Source organism: Meles meles, chromosome 3, assembly GCF_922984935.1.
Source record: "Meles meles chromosome 3, mMelMel3.1 paternal haplotype, whole genome shotgun sequence".
Taxonomy (NCBI): Eukaryota; Metazoa; Chordata; class Mammalia; order Carnivora; family Mustelidae; genus Meles; species Meles meles.
Window position 1 is genome coordinate 110448351 of NC_060068.1, and position 23359 is coordinate 110471709.

The window sequence follows — 23359 nt, forward strand, 5'->3', positions numbered from 1 at the left end:
TGGGTGTATAATTCTGGGTAAATTATTTAACTTCCATGGGATTCAAGTTTTCTTACCACTAACAGGGGTGTCCCAATTCCTTTGACACCATTCAACAAAACAGCAGTAATTTGACAGAAGCATGCAAAGTGTTTTATTACTTATACCAAGTAAGTAATAAAAGCCATTATCACTGTACCCTATTACACTTTGACTCCAATGGGGGTTTTGTGCTTTGATTTTTAGAAAGGAGTTAAGTTTGACATTAATTCTGAAGCCACCAGAAGTTCCTTTAAGGGTGACTTTTTTTTTTTAAGATTTATTTATTTATTTGACACAGAGAGATCACAAGTAGGCAGAGAAGCAGGCAGATAGAGAAGGGGAAGCAGGCTCCCCACTGAGCAGAGAGCCCAATGCGGGGCTCAGTCCCAGGACCCTGAGATTGTGACCTGAGCCGAAGGCAGAGACTTAACCCACTGAGCCACCCAGGCACCCCAAGGGTGACTCTTTAAAATGGTATCACCAAAGAGGCCACATTGTAGTGTATTCTGTTTGCCAACAGCTTACCCCATTTCACCTCTGTCTCTTTACCTCTGCTACTCTAATGCTTTTATAGAAATCAGGCATTAAAATTCCCATACACTTCACGAGATACTTGTGAGGCACATCTTTAATTTTTTTTAAAGAATTTATTTGTCAGAGAGAGAACAAGCAGGGGGAGAGGCAGGCAGAGGCAGCAGCAGACTCCTGGCCGAGCAGAAGCCTGACACGGGACTCAATCCCAGGACCCTGGCATCATGACCTGAGCTGAAGGGAGATGTTTAACGGAATGAGCCACCCAGGCATGACACAATCTTGAAATAGGACTGTCCGATATTAAGGATGAAACCTTCATAAGCTCAGAACAAAGAAATCTGAGTGCTAAGAAAGGAAAGGGTATGGTGGCAGTAGACCAACTTTCATTCTCGTAGGACATCGTTAGCAAAAGTGTAACATTCTATGTGTTCGTCCAAAATTCATGCTTCTATATTGTTTTAAAATTTATTAAATTCCAATTGATGTACATTTTCCCAAAGGTTGATTCGTGACTGACTCTCACACACCATTGGTGACTAGTGGGATCAAAACACAAGTTTGTTAGTTTAATATTCAAGGCATAAATTCTACATGGTAAATGGAGACTGCCTTCTCTTCAAACCATAAATCTTCAACTGGCTGGCTGTCAAACCAAAGGGGACACTGATTTGCTTTCTGACAATTGTCAGAGAATGAGAATTTTGGAAACTGTAATTACAGTGAACAAATACGTTTTTCCTATAAATCTCTATATAAAGACCTACAGAAAATGTGGTAAAGACATTGTAAATAATCCTTTGAGCCACAGCGAATGATCCAGTACCATTATGGTGTAGATCTCTTCCCAGATTAGGAACAGTTTCCCTAACCAACAGCACATTCTCATGGAGAAGTCCAAGTGCTTCAACAATTTGAGGAAAGCACACATAAAAATGTTTTTAAGCATAATTTGAAGAATATTTAAAACAATTCAAAAGCAAGAAAAAGCCATTTACTCAGGTTTTGAAATTCAACATCAAATTTCATGTTTTCTACTCCAATTTATCTTTCTAAATGAGGGATCAACAAACTTTCCCATAAAGGAATAATTAGTAAATAATTTATGCCTTGCTGGTCTTATGCCAAAACTTCTCAGCTCTGCCACTGTATTACAAAAGCAGCCATATACAACCTTTGTCTGAGAATGGCTATTCTGTAAAACTATATTTACAAGAACAGGCAGTGGGCCTTAGTTTGCAACCTCTCATCTAGGTGATCTGCAGGTTTTGGAGAAAAAAAAAGTAATTGTATGTTCAAAAAATTAGGAGAAAGTGTTTTCTTTTTATAGCTCCAATATTTAACAAAGTATGCACTTACAGTTCTCCCTAGGGTTAACATCAAAACAGAGGTGCCTGGATGGTGCCTCAGTCAGTTAAGTGACCGACTCTTGATAATGGCTTAGGTCATGATCTCATAGTCATGAAATGAGCCCCACACTGGGCATGGAGCTACCTGAGATTCTCTTTCTCCCTCTTCCTCTGCCCTTCCCTGCCACACCCCCTCCCTCCTCCTGCAAGCTCTTTGTACCAAAAAACAAAAACAAATCCACATTAAAACAATAAATGAGCCATGTTTAACACCTGAAAATTTTTGGAAATATTTTATTTGAGAGAGAGAAAAAGCACAAATTGGGGGTGGGGGTCGGCAGGAGAGAAAGAACAGAGGGAGAGGGAAAAATGGACTCTAGGCCAAGCGCAGAGGCTGACAGGGCGCTCAACCCATGACCCTGAGATCATGACCTGAACCAAAACCATGCGTCTGACACTTAATTGACTAAGCCACCCAGGTACCCCACATTCGAAAACTTTTTTAAAGATTTATTTATTTGAGAGAGATAGAAAGAGCGCACACACACAAGCAGGGGGAGGAGCAATAGGAGAGAAGAGAAAGAAAATCTTGAGCTGACTCCATGTGGAGAGTGGAGCTGGACACAGGGCTCGATCCCAGGACCAAGATCATGACCTGAGCAGAAACCAAGAGTCGGACACTCAACCAAGTGAGTTGCCGAGGCATCCCACTATCTGAATTTTTTAAACTAAGAAGATCAAACACACTTAAAATTTAAATATAACCCTATGGCAGAACTAGTAGCCTGCTGCATCTTAATAATGCGAAGAAAAAGCAAACAACATGAGATCTGTTTATAAGTTGGGATTTTAAATTTCAGATATATAAATATTACTATTTGAGAAAAACAAAAGTATAGAGGGACAGATTTCAGAAAGCACAGCCAAGAAAATATGAGATCCTGTCATGATAAGAGTTTACTTACCATCCGTCCACTTCACAAATATTGTGCTAAGAAAATAAAGCAGTAAACATAATTGGTTTTAAAGTAATGACTTTATTAATAAATATACATCCATATGATGATGTAGATACAAATCATGAACACTACTCCATTCCCATACACATAATTGCACACGAGTAGCTCAAGTTCATGGACATAAAAACATACACAGTATCTATTTGGACTTTTTACAGCAGAGGACAGCGTGCTTATATCAGTTAATTGGTAATTATTTTCTCTGTAATTATCTGTGGAAAAAGGAAACTGTGAAACTTAAAGAATCAAAGTGGTCTGATTACTATAAATCACACACTTGATTTACTATAGCATTAAATTTTCCAAAAATTAAATACATTGTATGTAAGAGTACAGGTTTACCTACTTTGGAGGAGGGGGAGGGAAAAGCAAAGGAAAGATTCAGATACATCCTAGAGTTTAATAGCATATAGCTAAGCCATAATAAAAACAAAAATATAATAGCATCTCAATACTTTAGGTCCAAGGAAAAGTTCTGAACTGTTGTGAATTTTTATATTATGAAGGGATAAAATTTTACTGCATATAGAGACAATGACTGACAGAGCAGCAGGAATTGCCAACATCCCCTGAATTATTTTTTAAAGCTTCTTAGAATATAAAGGAGAAGGTTTTTTTTTTTTTTACTTTAGCTCATACACTGGTTTTTCTTACACTGGCTGGATCACCTTTAACCTAATAAACAGATCCAGATAATTGTTTTTTTCCTCCTTAACTCAAAGAAACTCTATTACATCATGAAAATATACATGTAAATTCACACAAACATCAGTTTGGAATGAAGATTACTTTTATTACTTTAACAGATATTTTCTTTTAAAAAGTAAATAAAAAATATAAAGAATATTTTAGTCTAATTGAACACTGATTTTAAAAATGTCCCCAAATATTAAAAATTAATCAGATACTTTTCTTCCAATACATTGTGCCAGTATTTTTTTAATATCCAGTGCAAAACTCCAAAGATAGTATCAAAATCATCCCATACTAAAGATTAGTTATGCAAGGTTATATCTGTCAAAAAATGAAAATTTCATCTGTATTAGCTGCTTATTCGTTAATATGATAATAAATAAGGCATGTTAAAATAGTTTTCAAAGAAAATAGTAAAGCAAACTTACTTGGATAGCAGATCATTTTCTGACCAACAGTTTTAATATAGAATAGTGAAACCTATTTTGTGAAGAACAGAATTATACAATATAAAATTAGCAATTTACCTTTCAAGGAATAATCACACAGTTAGAGGAAAAGGCCAGTTTTCCCCAACTGATTATATTAAAGTATAGGCAACTGTTTAACATGCTATTTCAGTGTTTATCATGACAAGAGACAGTGTTACAAAAGATGCACAATGTAGTCTTTATAGAGAAGTAAAAATATTTTATATTTTAAGACTTCATGTTATCACTTAGATGTCTTTCTCTTCAGCATGGCACCAATAAACTGTTCACAAGGAGAAAAGGAAGTGGAATCAGGAGATGCTCACCACCATACAGATCTAATACTCCAGGTAAATGCTTATATGAACAGAAAATTCAGCTTTCTAAACAATGTTAACCATTCACAACTGTAGCCATTTGCCCCCTTTTTTTCCTGGGACATAGCTCCTGATATTAATAAACACTGTTATGAACAGAATTCCTTTAGCTGATTTCACCATTTCATTAACATGTATACAAAATTCATTATACAATAATACACCTGCTTTATCTTCTGACACACAGCACAGCACCACTGAGTAGATGTGCTGGAGGATGGGGAAAGAGGAAGGGCAATGAATGAATGAAGCAAAGGCAAGAGAAAAAGAAGGGTATGTACAACAAAATCAGGAATGAAAATAAACTGAAAGGGAATTGTCAAACAGACATAGTATAAAACAAAAGTCAACCAAATCCTTGACAGTGATCTATATTACCCTACCATAGAACATTTAATGAAACAACTGTTTTCAGGAACTCAAAAGAGGATTTTTAGTCACCATGTGCTGAACAACTTGAGAAACAGCTAAATGACAGATATATATCAAAAGTGGATAAACATATGAATAAAGATGTAAGCATTTGCGTGTGTCAGAAGTTATACTGTTCTGAGTAAATTATTCAAAGTTTTATATTTTAAGCTTCTGCAAAGAGAAACCCTTGTAGCAATTTAGCTGCCAGAATGTTACAACCGATTATATAGTCATCCAATATTGTTCTCTATGGTTTGTGCAAAGCTAAAATTGTTGAGGTCACTGTCTTAGATGCCAGTGGAAACACAGTCCCCACATACAATGTAACACCTCTTACTGTAAAGAGCAGCGTAAGTCCAGCTCATTGTGTCAGGTATCACTGGAACACCTGAAGGCTTGCTGCTTTTTTCCTGATGAAAAGGTACGAAACATGACATCCATTTGCAATTAGAGTTTGCATTAACTGAGAGCAAGCCCAAGTAACACAATGTGCGCCCTTTTAAAATTTTAATTATTTAAAAAGTTTTTGGGTCCTGCAAATCTACACTAGAATCTCAAAGGCATTTAAAATTCCACAATTTGAGTGGAATTTTCTTGTTTTCAAATCCAAAGTTTGTAATAGTTTATTTAGAAAAAACTCAGAATAAATAAAATGTGTATTAACAAAGACTATCACTTTCAGAAAGGGGAGAAGAGTGATTTCTCTCTGTCCCTATCATACACACCTACGCAATACTTTTTCTTTTCTACCTTCTAAAGCAAACATTGCTGGAAAAGATTTTCTTTTGGATGAAGTGGTCCCACTGGAGCCACAATTAGATTTTTAATTAAACTAATCAACATATTTCTACATGATTCATGCATAGATGGATTCCTATATATTTCTAAATATTTGGGTTCTGACAGACAATTGCATTTTGTTTGTAAGTTTTAGACTCTACCATTCAACTTGTGTCCTTTGGTAGATATAAACCTGAAACCACAGTAAGTGCTAATGCAATGGGACAATTTCTCAGGAAAAAACTAAAAAATTTTTGAATAAATGAACAACATTAATAGATGTTTTAAGTATAATGCTTTAAAACTAAATATTTAAAGGCAAAATGTAGTGACTACAGCTACATGCAGACCTTAAGAATGTTTCTTTTTCTATTATATTAAGTATGCTATTCTCAGAATGCATATTTCACCAGAAATGTAATGTGCAGTTTTTCTTAAAAAGTTTAATTTTTCTGTAAATATGAATTGTTTGTAGTGTTTGGTATATATGCTCTCAGACAATTAAAAGATACACAACGTATCAATGTTGAAAGGCAAACACAAGAATTCTTTTAGGAATAATGGTTAAATCAATTAATACCATGTAAATCAATAAAATAAAATAAATAAGCTTCTGCTGCTTAAACCTAGAACATTAAAAGATTGTTAACATCTGAAGTCTATGGAAATGCCAAAGCATACAAATATGTGTCCTGTCTCATGAAAATAAATGTTACAAAAACTCACAGCCATTACCTCAAGTAATCCTGAATCATTAGTTTGCTTTGTTCCATCAGTTAAAAATACCTTGGATATTATCTTTATTATATTGTAGGCTTACTTCACAAACTAATAGGTATAATGGTTTCAGTTGTTTAGCACATAAAGCATCTACTTAGAATGGCCCAAAAGGAGTTAATGAAATATGAGACACAACCAGAACTCTAAAGGAAAAGCAAAAATGACTTAGGTATTACACTTGAACCTATATACAAATACAATGCCACTGCTCATGCCCTGAGTGCATCTGTCAGCATATGGCAGTTTCTGAGCAAAAGCAGGAAAACAAATCAAACAGGAAAACAAATTTGGAAAGCCCAGGCCATAAAATCATCTATGTCAAAATAAAACCAAGAAGCTTTGGGATTATTCACAATATTCCTTCTCAACCTGGCCCTCCTTTCCTGCCTCATTCACTCATTGGGTGGCTTGACTTCGCTGCTGGTTTCCTCTACCCCATGAACTGCTCTGCCATGTATCATAGGGTAAGGAAAAGCAGCAGTGCCACAGCCATAACCAAGATCAGCAAGACGGGATAGAGCTTTAATGCTACCTGGAGGTCTCCCTGGGCTGACTTTGTATCCCGCAGCTTTAGTTGTACCCAGAGGTCTGCCTGGACTTGTTTTAAATCCAGCTGCTTTGGTGGTTCCCAGGGGTCGGCCTGTGCTGGTACGGTATCCTGCGGATTTGGTGGTTCCTGAAGGTCGGCCACGTTTACCAGATCGGTTGAGATTTTTCTTTTTCTTTAGTTCATCTTTTATCTCTAGACTTCTGCCACTTGTAGTCTGCAAGTGTGTTTCATTTAATGGGTCTTGCCTCTGACAAGCCATTGGTTTGTGGCTGACTGTGTGGCTATATTTGCTTTGCTGGGAGGAATATATGTCAAACTGATCAGCAGCTCTCATGGCATCTTCATTGAGGCAGGAAGGCTTGCCAGGCCCACAGAAAGCCGGATTACTGCTGGCAACAGGATGCATCATTTTCTACCAAAAATAAAATACAGATATGCATAAATACACATATACAAATATATACCTGTATGACAGTATTCAGTGGGAAAATAGTCTGTCTTCCAAAACGGATGCAGGCTACCTAAAATTAGACTGACAGGCAGGGCTCCAGACCACTTATAAACAAACACACATTAGCAGATTCAAAGATACTTGTTTTCCTCAACTTAATCAAGTGTATGGACATAAGTCACACAAGATAACTCAACTATATTACGCATTAGTAGCCATAATGTTCTCTGCTTAGGAACTGGAAAAGTGGCTAACTAGGGAATAAATCTGTTACATTTTATAGGTTCTTTTTTCCTAGATTATGAAACCCTGAAACAGTAACAACAAAAACAAGAACTCTTATTAACTGTATTTTTTTTAAATTTGCCCAACATTCTTAGAATATCTTTTTTTGGCCCTTTATTTCTCACATATACACTTCTGATCTAGCCACAGTTGCCACAAGGTGGACACTTCTTCCTTATAATTTATTATTGATATAGAACCCTCAGTGTAGGGGCGCTTGAGTAGCTCCGTCAGTTAAGCAACTTACTCTTAGGCGGAGGTCATAATCTCATGGGTCTAGAGACAGAGGGCCTGCTTCAGGCACCGCGCTCAGCAGGGAGTCGGTCTTAAGATTCTTTCCCTCTACCCTCCCCTCCCCCACTCGCGCATGCGCTCTCGATCTCTTGCTTGCTCAAATAAACAAACCTTAAAAAAAAAAGGATCCTCAGTGTATGCTACACTTTACAAATCACGGAATGTGCCAAGCAAAGAACACAATCTCTCAAGATACTCCCTTTAAATTAACTAATCTATTAAAAAAAAAAACACCTAATCCCAAAAAACAAAAAACAAACTTTTAACCCAAACTATCCAAACAGAGGAAGTATGAATAGGAATGGTGAACAAAGGTTTCCATTAGCTAAAATGAATCAACACTTATACAACTGAGAATTACACTACAAAACTATGGGTAACAATCAACAAAAATACTTCCTATTTTAAAGGTGTGAATATCAAGACAAAAAGCTGCTTGCGCAATTTCTTCCTGATAATATGTGTGGATCTTCTTCCCTTAAAAGAGCCCTGTGACTAATTAACAACTAGTCCAGTCTCTGTCTAGTCTGTGAAAACATCCCTGTGATTTTTTTCTCTTTATATAAAGTATATATTATGACCGGTACTGTAACAGGCCAGCCCTAAACAGCCATATCATTTAGACGCACAGAAAAAAAAATTTTTTTTTTTAAGGTTTTATTTATTTATCTGACAGAGAGAGAGAGAGCATGAGCTGGGGGAGAGGCAGAGAAGGGGAAGGAAAGGCAGACTCCGCACTGAGTAGGGAGACCAACGAGGGGCTCAATCCCAGGACCCTGATTCCGGACTTGATCCCAGGATCCCGGGATCATGACCCAAACCAAGGGGAGACATTTAACGGACAGCCACCCAGGCGCCCCAGAAAATGGGTGGAGTGAACTAAAATATTATATTCCAATAAGGTAAAAAAAAAAAAAATAAGGGTTCCAATTCAGATTTAGAAAAGAGTCACAGGTGTACAGTAAGATCTAGCCCATTGGGCACCTGGGTGGCTCAGCTGGTTAAGGGACTACCTTCAAGGCTCAGGTCATGATCCCAGAGTCACAGGATCAAGTCCTGCAACAGGCTCCTAGCTCCACAGGAAATCTGCTTCTCTCTGACCTTCTCCCCTCTCATGCTTTCTCTCTCTCTCTCAAATGGATAAATAAAAAATAAAAATTAAAAAAAAAAAAAAAAGATCTAGCCCATAAGCTGTTAATGTTTGCCTATACCATACATGTAAAAATCGCACCAAAACCTCAGTTATAAAGGCAAAAGGAAATGGGAATCAAGTCACAGAACTGAAAATCAACAGATACAGAGCTACTCACCAGCTGGCTTAAAGTCCTTTTTTTTTTTTTTTTAAAGATTTTATTTATTTGACAGAGAGAGAGATCACAAGTAGGCAGTAGGCAGAGAGGCAGGCAGAGAGGGGGAAGCAGGCACCCTGCTGAGCAGAGAGCCAGATGTGGGGCTTGATCCCAGCACCCTGAGATCATGACCTGGGCTGAAGGCAGAGGTTTAACCCTCTGAGTCACCCACGCGCCCCAGAGCTGGCTTAAAGTCTTAACTATAAAAGAAGAATATCCACAATGAGAAGCCATTTGTTTACAGCAGAAGCCTTATAGACTTGAGAACACAAAACAAATTAAATGAATTACACAAATATTAAAAGGAGTAATTCTTTGCTTAATCCCAAAGATACAATTAGAAATAGGTTATTATCACTTCACCAGCTCAAATTCTAATTTCAGCTCAGAAATAAAAACAGATCAAGATGTGTTCCAAATGTAGTAATATTAGCTGAAAATTGAGTTTTTGAACATTTCCTATGTGTCACGTAATAAGGTTGGCATTTTGCACAGTATCTGATTTAATCCACACAACTCTATGAGGAACATACTATTATTAGCCCTATTTTACAGAAATGGGAGGGATTTTTATCAATTTGCCAAGGTCACACATTAGGAAATGGTAAAGCCAAACAGGAATTCAGGTAATCTGACATCAGTACCAACAATTCCAGCATAATATGACTACATCAGGGTTTCTCAATAATAGCACTATCATTTGAGTCAGATAATTCTTGGGGGGGGGGGGTGTCCTGTGTATTTTAAGATGCTTAGGAGCACCCCTAGCCTCTACCCACTAGATGTCAGTAGCTACACTTTCTTCTTCTCCCTCCCAATTTGACAACCTAAAGTTTCTCCATACATTGCCAAATATTCTGGGGCTGGGGGGGGGGGGGGGGTGGAGTAAAAATTCATCCCTCACCATGCTCACCATGAGAATGACCCAGCTATACGAAAATGAAAACCCAAGACCCACTTTAAAATATTCCTGTTTTGGGGCACGTGGGTGACTCAGTGGGTTAAGTGTCTGCCTTAGCTCAAGTCATGATGCTTGACTCCCAGATGGAGTCCCACATAGGGCTCCCAGCTCAGCAGGGAGTGTGCTTCTCCCTCTGCTTCTCACCTCACTCTCACGCTCTTTCTGTCTCAAATAAAAATAAAATCTTTAAAAATAAAATAAAATAGGGGCACCTGGGTGGCTCAGTCATTAAGCATCTGCCTTTGGCTTGGGTCATGATCCCGGAGTGGGGATCATGATCGCTGCATCAGGCTCCCTGCTTGGTGGGAGGCCTGCTCCTCCGTCTCCCACTCCTTGTATTCCCTCTCTGTGTTATCTCTCTGTCAAATAAAATCTTTAAAAAATAAATTAATTAAACAAAATATTTTTTTTTTAAGATTTTACTTATTTATTTTGACAGAGATCACAAGTAGGCAGAGAGGCAGGCAGAGAGACAGGGGGAAACAGGCTTCCTGCTGAGCAGAGCCGGATGTTGGGCTTGATCCCAGGACCCTGAGATCACCACCCCAGCCGAAGGCAGAGGCTTACCCCACTGAGCCACCCAGGCGCCCCATATTCTTGTTTTTTATTCACCTCTTTCGCTCATACTTCTCCAAATATCCACAAAATCTTTCTGTTGATAACATCTACAGTCAAACAGATTTATTTTCCAAACTGAAGAAAAGCTAACGTTGGAATTTGTGAAGGGACCAACCACATTCCTTTCCCCTTGAAGTTATAAACTAATTGAGACATATAAACAGGAATTTCACAGGAATCAAAATACTAGTTTATTGCCAATAAAGTTGGACTAGAGACCACATGCAAAAACAAAGATAAACACAGACCTCTGAGAAGATTTTAAGAGAAAAAGTGACCCCCTTTTCAATTTTATCATTCAGAAATCACCCTGCTGAACGGAAAGCTCTAGCAAAAAGAGGTAGAAAGGTACAAGTTCCCTTCTATAACCAGCACTGACAGTAAAGGAAGAAAATGTTTCTTCCTACAGTCTATTTCAGTGCTTTACATTTTATGCCTTTTAAGTTCCTATCATTAATTTACCAAAACCTTTCCTCTGGATCTTACTTCCCTTAACTTTACTTCCTCTGAATTTAGCAGAACACTCACCACATATTAGCACTCAGGATACAGAGCCAGCTTAGAAAGATGTGGCCATGTATCTTCTACTCAGATACCAACAAACACTGAAAAAAAAAAAAAAACACAAAAAAACCCCAAACAACAAAAAAACGCCCACACTATTTAAAAAGTAGACCTGTAATTAAAAAAAAAGAAAAGAAAAGCACCCCTCACCAATTCCTTTAATCTTCTCCAGGAATTCAGGCATTTGGTTTGTATTATGTTAATTTAGTTCTGACATGGCTCACATTTATTGAGAGCCAAGTCCATGCAAAACACTGTTCTTAGCACTAGAACACAAAACAGGAGTACAGTTGTTTATTCCAATGGAAAAACAGTGAGGCACTGACTTAAGGAACACTTCTTTTTTTTTTTTTTTTAAGATTTTATTTATTTATTTGACAGAGAGCGAGATCACAAGTAGGCAGAGAGGCAGGCAGAGAGAGAGGAGGAAGCAGGCTCCCTGCGGAGCAGAGAACCCGACGTGGGGCTCGATCCCAGGACCCTGAGATCATGACCTGAGCCGAAGGCGGCGGCTCAATCCACTGAGCCACCCAGGTGCCCCTTAAGGAACACTTCTAAGGGCAAGTCTTCTACATGTTCTATGTTTTCCTTCCCCACTACAGTAAAAAAAATCAGTACAGTATTGCGCTTACTCAATAACTGATTAAGACGCTAGAAAAGAGGGGCACCTGGGTAGCTCATTTCACTAGGGTCCAGATCTCAGGATCTTGAGATAAAACCAGGTGTGGGGCTTCAAGCTGGGTGTGGGGCCTGCTTTTAAGTTTCTTTCTCCCTCTGCCCCTCCCCATTCTGCTCACCCACACCCCGAGCTCTCCATTTCTCTTAAAAAAAAAAAAAGTTGGAAAAGAAATTAATCTACTATGACAGTTACTGATGTAGTTAACTAAAAAGGAAACAGAGTTAAAACCCACCCTTTCTCCTTTGAAGTTCACCTTTTCAGATGGGAATCAACAGCATTAGATCCTTTTGTGCATCATCATCTACACACACATACACAAGATATATATGTTTGTAAGCAGTATTTATATATACAAGCATTAATTAATCCTACACTTATTATAACGTCTCCTACTTCAGGGCTTGGCGGCATACTGTTCTTTCTTCTAAGAGTCTTCCCATAACACAGTACAGAGTTCAATGAAAGTATGCAGGCCACATTTTAGAGAGAATGAATTCATTTCTATAAAGTTTGGACTGAACGAAAGCCAAGAGTTACATAACTGAACGTGTAGCCTATCAAAGGTTAATTACCTTTAAAAATAGTTCACTGAATATAAGGGAGTCAACTAAGAACTTCTATCTATTTCAACTATGACTAAATTAGAATTTTTAAAGCACACACTGGAACGGCTGGGAGGCTGAGTCGGTTGAGAAACTGCTGATTTCCGCTTGGGTCGTGGGACTGAGCCCCAGCGTCCGGCTCCAAACTCAGCGGGGAGTCCGCTTCTGATTCTCGCTCCCTCTGCCCCTCCCCCGCCCCCTAAAATAAATAAATCTTTAAGGGGGGGAAAAAAAGCACACATTAAAACTTGCTATCTTTGATGCTGTTTTGTGTTTAAACTCGGAAGTCTCTGGGTGAGCCATTCTTTACGAAATAATTATTTTCCCTTTTCTTGAATGTGGTACTCATTACTGCCAACATAAAGAACTATGGCTATTTTTATTAACTTCACAAAGCACTCCTGAAGCTTTCTAAACACGGAGAAAATCTTCCTTTCAAGATATCCAAGTTGTGGTCTCTTCCAAAGATCAAACAATTCTCAGATTTATTTCAGGTCATTTGGGTTGTAACGATAATATAGAATCATATGTGTTTTTATAATTCTAAATAAAAGTCCATTTGTGACCCACGTTACTCAGAAAATCTATTCAGCAACAGCCAAAATAAATGCCAAAAGCCATGCAGCCTGTCCCACCACACAAAGTTTTGATACGACAGATCATAAATAACGGCCTTCTTTGTCTTCTCTCTACCCCTTAATTGTGCCCCCACGGCGCAGTTTCCCCCGTACCAGAATCCTTTTTTAACAAGAGGCGTTTGAAAATGTATTAGCTGTTATAACCAAAAGCAATTATTAATGCATTAACATTAACAACTTTGCAGAAGATACACGCCCACACCAGAGAAAGAGTCGCGTACCCTCCAACAACCAAAATTCATAGCCCGCTATCCTTGCACTTGGGAGTTCTACAAACGGCAAAAGTCCACAGGCCACTCCATCGAGACGTCCATCTCAAAGCCGGCAGGCTTTAATTTAACGACGGACAGGGAAGACTGCTAATTTTGACCTCTCAAAGAAAGAAAGGGTGACCCCTCCCCCCCGCCGGAGGCAGTTCCCCCCAATAATGGCTCCACGCCGAGGGACGAGCAGGCTACGTCCGGGGCCCCTCCTCTCGCTGCGGGCTGGGCCAGAGCCCCTCCTCAGACGAGGGTCGGAGACCTCTTCGCACCCGCAGGCTGGGCGCCGGTTCTCGCTGCCTCTTCACCTTCTCCACGAGCTCCCGCCGCCCCAACTCTGCTCTGAGCCAGACTGACAAACCCCCGCGCACCCACCTACCTCAGCTGCTGGTAGCCCGGCCCCTCAGCGAGCCCAAGGGTTGCCCATCAGCTGGGAACCTGACGCCGAGGCCGCTCCCTTCCCAGACCGTCGCCTCTGCACTGCACGAAGAGCACAAGTCAGAGAGGCAGGCAGCGAGGGTGGTGGCGGCGAAGTGGACGCTGGCTCCCAGCTCTCGCCGCGGCCACCGCTCAGGGTCCTGCCCCCAACGCAAGAGGAAGAGGCCGCCACAGCCCAGAACTGCGAGGAGAGGCGTGCGCGAGCTCGCAAGGGCCGCGCACGCACACGCACACGCACATCGCGAGACCCAATCTCCCGCCGACGGCCAGCACGCAAGCCTAGGGAGGGTAGCCGGCAGAGCCAGGCTGCGCTTGCGCGTCGTGGAGACGGCTCGGGGGCGGGGCTTAGGCCCGCGAGGCTCAGGCTGTGATGCAGATAGTGCGGGTCGAGGGGTTATAACTTGCTTACAGGATTGATGTTTCACCCCAATTTTGTGATGTTGGAATTCCTACTTGACCCCATTACTTAGATTACAGGAGTCAGGATTTGAATCCAGCTGTGTGATTCCAGAAAGTGTGCTTTTAATCGCTGTTGGCAAAGATTAATGCCTAATGTGTCAGATGCTTTCCAAAACATGTTGAAAGGACTTAGCTTCTGCCCTTTACTGGTTATGGATAGGTGGAGTGAGACCTCCACCTGCTAACAAAATGGGTAAAATTCAAATAATAATAATGCTACTGGACCCTCAACTCTAGGATCATGTAATAATGAAAAGCTGCATTTTGTGGGACATGTTATAATTTTTTACAGTTTTTACACTCATGACCTCAGAACTGCCATATTCTTCATTACACCATCACAAGGACTGGGACTAGAAGTAGTTTGCTTACAAAATCACCCCCTTTATATAGTTATTGTGAAATTTCTAGCCTATCAGTCATCACATACAAGCCACTTAAAGGGGCTGGTTTCCCCAGTTCTTCACGCTGTGAATTCGAATATGCTAGAAAGGATAGGATCCAGAATTAGGAAGACTACCAAGGAGAAGACCCTTTACTAGGTAGTGCTAAGAGGCTAGGGGTGGTGTTTCTCCTTTTTGCCTTTGCAGTGAAGACTGTTTGAGGAGGTAATTCTGAGCACTGAGTTCTGCTTTGAGCACAGCACTTGTTCAGGCACTGCTGCCTGTAGAAAAGACAGGAGCAACAGGAAAACCAAATACAGTACATTAAACAAGCGAGTCCATTCATTTTCTGGCAGGCATAGTTCCCTAACTACAATTCTAAATATTCTGACTCATTACTTCTATGAAATAATACAAAAGAGAACTGATTAGACCAGTACTATTCATACATAAAAGGAAAATACCAATGTAGAAGACAGCTAAAATACGTACAGATTGGAGGACATATTAAGTACTCTTCCAAAAAAAACATTAAAACAGGTTTTCTCAAGTCCTCTTTTTTATTCTTGAACTGGCATTTGAAAATGCACTCTAGCACTCCCATACCATGACTATTCCAGATCCGTAACTGTATTTTGGTCTGAAATGGCATTTGTACATAAAACCACTTAAGAAACAGAAACTTTTGTCCTAATGAGGTCCGATGATTTGCAAGTCCAATGGAGAGGTAGCCAGAATAACAGATGAAGTCAGACATTGCTTGGTTTGAATGCCTCTCTGCCATTTGTCTCCTATGGTACCTTGGGCAAGTCACTGTTCTTTCCAGAAGTTCCCTGTGTGAAATGAAGACAATGTCCTCCTTGCAGGGATAAGAAATTAAACGAGCTAATGGGTAAAGATAGAGACAGATTTAAATCTAGGTCTACTACTTATTAGCTATATGATTTTGGACAAGCAACTACTCAATTCAACATATATTTACTGAATGCAAAGTCCTGGGGATACAGGACTAACAGGGTCCCTGACCTCAGGGAGTTTAGAGTCTGGTGAGGTAGACAAAAATGCAAGCTGATAGTCAGAATATAATGTTAAATGCAGTAATTTGTTGTTTTCTCATAATCATCTCAGGTTGGCCTTAATGAGGTGCTACAGTACACACAGATAAAATGTAACAACTAGTCCTGAATGTAGAGGCTTTTTCAAGAGCAAAGCCATTTATCATCACTTAAGGAGCAACAAGAGCATACTTTGAAATGTCACACTCGGACTTATCAACCAATGTTTCTTCTTCAAAAGTATATACCCTTGAAATACAATATAAACTTGATCCAACATTCTTCATTCCTTTTCCAACAGCTTCAGCCTGGCTCTGGGCAGGCCAGATCAGATAGACAGATGACCAGCTTATAAGATTTTTGAATGATAAATGGTGGCTGTACACATGCAAAAGGAAGGCCATAACAGGAAATATTTGTCTAGAGCCAGGAGCTGGCTGTCTCCAGAGACCTTTGAACTGTGGCAATAAATGTTCCTAAATACTTTCACTTGAACTGAAAGATACACGAAGAAAAAATGAATGTTACTTTCTTGACGTTAGTTTATCAGTAGCCATGGACTGTCCTCACTAGGTATACAGCTTATAGCAAAATTGAAAGTAAGAGCAATAAGGAAAGAGAGCATGAAAAAACCCATACTCATTGTAATGGTAATAGTACTGATACTTACTGGATGCTTACCATAAGCCAGGCACTATCTTTATGTGTTTTAAATGTTCTATTTCACCTCATCCTCACAACAACCTGAAGAAAGATATTATCACACCTATTTACATATAAAAAAGCAAACATTTTAAAGCATTTAAGGAACCTGCCTCAAGTTGTTCAGGTACCCCAATATAGTAAATGTATTTATAATTATGTGTGTGAACTGTTTTACCAATGTTGTAACCAATATATTTAAACACAACATGTCGTGAAACAACATATTATAAAAGCTACTAAAAAATTTTTTAAAGGATGGGGCGCCTGGGTGGCTCAGTCAGATGGGTGTCTGGCTCTTGATCTCAGGATCCTGGGATTGGCTCTGTGCTCAGCGGGGAGTCAGCTTGAGGATTCTCCCCCTCTCTCTTTGTCCCTCCCCCAGCTCACAAGCACTCTCTCTGAAATAAATATATTTAAAAAAACAACTTAAAGGATGAGATTTTAAAAGTAACACAAATAGCTCTAGTATTTTCTTCTTGCTTTCCAAATGGCTTACTATACATGTGCCCCACTTTGGAGACCACCACGTTAGATCACAGGCAGTCAAAATCCAAGAACAAAAGTGAAGATTTTATCAGTAGTTTTCAAACTTGAACATGTATCACAGAATCATTACCACCCCAGACACACTTAAATATCAGCACTAGACCCCTAAAATTTTAGAGGAACTTGTGTTCTCCTTGAAACTCCCAGGCGTTCATTCCCCTGCTCTTTCCATCAAGCTTTCCAAATCGGTGATGTGGGCCCTGGGCTGGCTTGGAAGATAAAAAAAGACTCTTTTTGCAAAGTCAAAATACAGTTCTAGGGGTCTCAGCTTTCAAAAGACTTCCACAGGCAAAAGCACAGAGTAAATAATGCCTTCAAGAATACTTGAACTGCGGGGGTGGGGGGGAGGAATACTTGAACTGCAGGACCCAGGCACCTGAGCACCCACTAGGAATTCAGAAATAAAGGCCACAGACACATTAAATCCAAGGCTGCTAAGAAATGCCTGGAGTTGATAAGCTGCTAGAAATCCATCTACTACCAAGTGCAAGTTAAAATGATACGCTTCTTCTGTGGACAAAAAAGCCCATCTTTCATACTGAATACTCACAATTTTTTTATTCCATAATAGGTAAAACTGTGAAAAGGGTCTCATATTCAAAACATGAACGATCACATTATTTTCATATATTAAAAATGGTTAGGGGGGCACCTGGGTGGCTCAGAGGGTTAAAGCCTCTGCCTTCGGCTTGGGTCATGATCCCAGGGCCTGGGATCGAGCCCCACATCGGGCGCTCTGCTCAGCGCAGAGCCTGCTTTCTCCTCTCTCTCTGCCTGCCTCTCTGCCTACTTGTGATCTCTGTCAAATAAATAGATAAAATCTTTAAAAAAATGGTTAGGAATTTTTTCATTCTGAAACTCTAGCTTTTACAGTAATCCTAATAATATCTGAAAGGGTAACTCTGAGCTCCAGATTTCCAAAGGACTGTTAAAACTTTATTTTTTTATTTCATACTTTTTTCCTCCCCAAGGTTAATGCAAAGTTAGAATTTATTTTGAAAGCCTAGACCTTCAAAATCATGAACTTCTATAAACTGAAGCCATATCTGAAGAAGAGTAAAGTCAAGAAAAATAATCAAAAGTAAATTCCTCAGGGTACCTACCTAGCTGGCTTAGTCCGTGGAGCACACAACTCTTGATCTCAGGGTTGTGAATTCGAGCCCCACACTGGGTGAAGAGATTATTTTAAAATAAAATCTTAAAAAAAAAAGAAAAAAAAGTAAATTCCTCTCCAGTCATGTGATTTGACAGTATGCACTTACAAGTACACAAATACCAGCTTAGTCAGAAGACACTATAAAGGTGAGATCACGGATATTGTAGGGATTTTGCAAAGAAAACGTTTGTTTACAATTTTTCTCTGTATTTCTACTTGGATTCCTGCCTGAGGAAAATTATACGTTGATACAGGAGGGTAAAAAAAAAATGACCTTCAAATAGCTGTAATTGAAAACACCAGGGGATCTTTAACTAGGGAGGGAAAGGTAGCCATCTTTAGCTCTGAAGAACTTGCCTAACATTAAGCAGTAAGATGCTGATCATATTCCCAAGCCAAAGAGCCCACTCAAGGGAGATCTTATTAAGGTTTTCTGATGATTATATCACCGAAAATGAATAAAAAGACATCCCCTCCACTCCTCCACACATATTCATTCACTCTTTTGTCTTTATATTTACATACCCATCTTAACTTCACCTTTTTGTGCCAGAAGCAGAAGGCACAAAAAAATACCAGCATATTTCAATTCTTAAAACTATGTACCAAACTGAAGAACTAGTAGCTCCAGATTGCAAGCCAAGAGGAAGCGTCTGATCTCAAGGATCACCCTGGGCTGGCTACTTAGAAGTCTTGCCTACTATAAGAGCTTTGCATCCATCATCAATAAAGTAACAAAAATAGAACATTTTAGTAAACAAAGTGTAGCTTTTTATCTTAGAATTCAACTACCATTTTCCCCCCAGTTCCTGTCTTAAGCACTATGTTATCTGTTAGTAAATGACCTCAGCGGATAGTTTTATAAAGGAAAGGAAGGCACCACAGGGAAAAGAGTTCACACATAGCTAAGTTACAACTGTGGAGGTTTTGCTTTCTAGTCTGTGATCCTTACAGTGCTAATATACTATTTAGAAACATCCCATAGCTGGCTTTATAGGATTTATAAATCCCAGGTACTTAAGAGCTGGTTCTACTCAAACAACTTCACATGTCCAGGCTGCCTGCCTCAGAGGAAGGACTGCGGTCTCAGGTGCACTGTGACTCCCAGCTGACCACCATCTGTACACCAATGAGGCTGGTAAGACATGAAACATATCAAATAATAAAGTCTCTACAATGACTTGGAAAGAACTTAGCCATCATTGTTAAATTCTGTATTTCCATTTTGTAAAACGAGTGCACTGTAACAAAATGCCAACTAGCACATGAACTATTATTTCACATATTGCCTGTATTTTATATATTATATATATAGATAGATAGATAATGCAAACAAAATCTAAGACTAAGAGCCTTCTTCAGGAAGATATTTTTGGATAGAACTGTATATTCTGAGCCATAGGGCTGCCAGAATTTTTAATAAAGATACAGAGTACAATACTTCTTTCACAGACCTACCAATGTAAATAAAATTAGAGCAACAGCATAAAACATTTCAGCAGAGATAATTTTTGGAAATTGTAGGTTGAATTAACTTTATTTTATAAGGAATTTAGAAAACATGAGCAGATATTGATACTGCATTAAAAAACAATTTAGTCTGTACATCATTCTGATTTTAAAAATCAAAGAGTCAGTGTGACACTAAAAAATGTTTTAACAGAGAAATGTGTTTCACTTTAGGACAAAATATTATCAGTGTTTTATTACAACAAGATATACAAACATAAAGGTAGTAATGCTAAAATGATGTAAAACTCTGAATCTCAAAGTGATCCAGGAGGCTGAAGGGAGCACCAATTGTACCAATGTGAGACTGCCACATTATTCTATCCAAAAAAAAAAAAAAACACTAGGTAATAAAAATACAAATAAATAAAAGGAAAGGAAAAGTAACCCAAGATGACCGCATTTCAGAGTAAATGATTTATTTGGTTCTCCTGTTACCATGTGTCTTGTTTGTTTTCTTCTTCTAAGAAAGAAAGTAGATATGAAAGGAATCTAAGAATATCCATCTTAGTTTTTCAATAAGCATAACTATACTGAAGAAATGATTGATACTCCTTGTCATTTTAACCACTTAATGTACTCAGTATGATTTTAGTATGTTTTATTTTCTTCTTTCTAAAAAACTCTAAAGTCAAGAATATTCAGAAACTTCTGTCTCTCTTAATTTAAGACATATCTATTTAATTCCTGGCTATTTTCTTTTTTTCAAGAGGTGACAACAATACAAAGTTCTAATATACCAGGAATCTTGAAAAGAATATTGGGTGATCCAATTACAACATTTTAAGTTAGAATATTCAGGAAATATATCTGAGGGGTCAAAAATATAATTTATGACTCCCATGAGTTAAATTTCACTGAGAGATGCTTAAATTTAAGTCTACAACACAGGTACCATTATGCTGGAAATTTTTTAAGAAAGAAAATTCATAACCTACTCAATAATCCTGGAGAAAATGTGGATTAAAATTACTGTGTTTTTATGTACAGATGTATAAACAAACACTTTTGGGGGGGAAAAGGAAACAATATTTCTAGGCTACAAATCACTTTCTTTTTGGAAGATTAAAAAAGATTTAGTAGCTAGACACAGAGCTGGAGGTTGTGAGGGTAAACCTAAGAGGAGGAAATACTAAAACTCTTTGCAGTGTAAAGAAATGCAAAAAACTCTTATACTACAAATATTTAATTTTACAAAACGAAAGAGCAGTCCAACTATTGCCCATTTATGATGATAAAATTGAAACAAAAACTGAAACATTTTATAAAAATTCTATTATAACATTCTTAAGTCCAGTTCATATTGTTCCATGGAGTCAAGTAAGATTTAAGCTGGGGGCAGGGGCACGGACACAAAATTAGAGAATTTTACCTTTTTTTGAGAAGATGATCACAATTTCATTTCAAGAGGATAAGGTGAAGAGCCCCTTAGTGACTTGTATACTTTATTACTGTCAATAGAAAGTCCAAATATTTCCATTTTTTAACTTCTGGAATATTAGCCAGGTATTTAAAATATTGATATTTAAAGTTTACGTTAAAGGACATAATACACGGAAAACAGGCCTGCTTTAAATACAGTTTGATAATTCTGGTGGTTACTGAAAGAAGATTTCTTTAGCAAATACTGGTTTCATATATTTAAAAAAAAAAATCAGCAAGACAGAATTTTAAAAATCTTAATTTACAATACATTGTAAACTGAAGACAACAACTGCAACATGTGTCACAGACCAGCACAAGTAAAAAGTTTTTTCCGGATGTATTATAAGACTTTGTATCTTCCTTTATTTGTTGGTTGGTATGAATTTTGCTAAAAGAGAAAAAAGGTGCATAATCAGAAAAAGCAAAGGAAGAAAAAATACATGTCAAAGACATTTCCTTTCCAAACTTACAGCATTATCAGATATTTTGAACAGAAAATGTTAGTATTATACTGAGGAAGAAAAAACTCTTCAATAACCAATCATCTGTGTTCATGTGACTACTCTTAGACAGCAGTTTTGAACCAACTAATGGTGGTGGCATCAAGGTTCTTTATCACTTCTTGTTGAAAGAATCTTAAAAGCCCTTGAATCAAAGGTTGTTTTCCAAAAAAAGAAAAAATTTTCTTCTTCCTTCCTATTTTGTGTAGCTTCTATTCTTTAAACCTTTTATCACCCCAAAGAAAGTTCTGTAAGGGGAATTGTAGAAAAGGCCTCCAAAACACATTCGTGGAGAAAGGACAAAGTGTCCTTTCAAAGGGCCTTCACCCAGTGTGTATGTTATAGGGAGCTTACAAACTTCAACTGGCACAAAAGACACAGAGATGGGGGCAACTGGGTGGCTCAGCTGGTTAAGCATCTGGACTTTTGATTTCATCTCAGGATCAAGCCCTGAGGCCAGCTTCACACTCAGCTGGGAGTTTGCTTCTCTCCCTTTGCACCTCCTCTGCCTCATATGCATGCTCTCCAAAGTAAATAAATAAATCTTAAAAAAAAAAAAAAAAGACACAGGGATATGTTCACCTTCTTTGGGAAGGTGATCTAGAAGAGGATGCCTTTTCCATGGCATAACCTCTTTGGAAAATTATTTGGCAAAACTTACGTAAACCTAACTACATCTACACTACAACTAGCAATTCAACTCCAAGGTATATACCCAAGAGAAAAGCATACTGATAATACAAAAGAGACATGAAAGAATTCTCAGAGAAGGGCAGCCTGGGTGACTCAGTTGGTTAAGCATCTGACTCTTGGTTTTGGCTCCAGTCATGATCTCAGGGTTGTGAGATCCAAGCTCAATGTCATTTCACACTCAGTGTGGAGTCTGCTTAAGACTGCCTCTCCTTTCCCCTCTGCCCCGGGCCCCCACGCTGTCTCTCTCTCAAATAAAAAAAAGGGAAAGAAAAAGGAATGCTCAGAGAAGTGTTAGTCATAAAAACAAAAAAGTAAAATAGTCCCAAAGTCCAATACATAAATTGTGGGTATATTCACAAATTAAATACTACACAGCCATGAAAGACAATTAATTACTGCTACATGCAACAACATGGATTTCCTCCAAGTAATGTTGAGCCAAAGAAATTAGATATGAAAGAATACACAGCAATCAAATCCACTTAAATGGAGTTCAAAAATAGGTGCAACTGGGCGCCTGGGTGGCTCAGTGGGTTAGGCCGCTGCCTTCGGCTCAGGTCATGATCTCAGGGTCCTGGGATCGAGTCCCGCATCGGGCTCTCTGCTCAGCAGGGAGCCTGCTTCCCTCTCTCTCTCTCTGCCTGCCTCTCTATCTACTTGTGATCTCTCTCTGTCAAATAAATAAATAAAATCTTAAAAAAAAAAATCTAGGGGCGCCTGGGTGGCTCAGTGGATTAAGCCGCTGCCTTCGGCTCAGGTCATGATCTCAGGGTCCTGGGATCAAGCCCCGCATCGGGCTCTCTGC

At 38.8% G+C, this 23359-nt stretch overlaps 2 protein-coding genes across 4 annotated transcripts in view; both read right to left on the bottom strand.

The window, feature by feature from the left end:
* Nucleotides 1–6136: 6136 nt before the first annotated feature.
* Nucleotides 6137–14386, bottom strand: C3H5orf24 (chromosome 3 C5orf24 homolog). 2 transcript variants are annotated; one of them, XM_046000737.1, is made up of 2 exons: nucleotides 14065–14386; nucleotides 6137–7396 (listed from the first exon to the last, which is right to left on the bottom strand). In XM_046000737.1, the coding sequence occupies exon 2, from the start codon at nucleotides 7391–7393 to the stop codon at nucleotides 6827–6829; it is 567 nt and encodes a 188-aa protein (XP_045856693.1). In that variant the 5' UTR covers nucleotides 7394–7396; nucleotides 14065–14386; the 3' UTR covers nucleotides 6137–6826. The 2 variants fall into 2 exon arrangements, with proteins under 2 accessions (XP_045856693.1, XP_045856692.1); XM_046000736.1 differs by lacking the exon at nucleotides 14065–14386 and adding an exon at nucleotides 13647–13786.
* Nucleotides 14387–20338: 5952 nt separating this feature from the next.
* The window catches only part of DDX46 (DEAD-box helicase 46), a 67387-nt gene continuing 64366 nt past the window's right edge, over nucleotides 20339–23359 (bottom strand). For both annotated transcript variants that reach the window (XM_045999733.1, XM_045999734.1), the window contains one exon: nucleotides 20339–21749. In XM_045999733.1, the coding sequence (XP_045855689.1) occupies nucleotides 21702–21749 (48 nt within the window). In that variant the 3' untranslated portion in view covers nucleotides 20339–21701. The remainder of the gene's footprint in view (nucleotides 21750–23359) is intronic.

Bases quoted from the DNA above. Each gene is read 5' to 3' on its own strand.
- C3H5orf24 (XM_046000736.1), bottom strand. From the start codon at position 13,667: ATGAATTTTGGTTGTTGGAGG. The intron at 7,397-13,646 runs GTACGCGACTCT...TATTTTTGGTAG, and splicing joins TGAATTTTGGTTGTTGGAGG to AAAATGATGCATCCTGTTGC.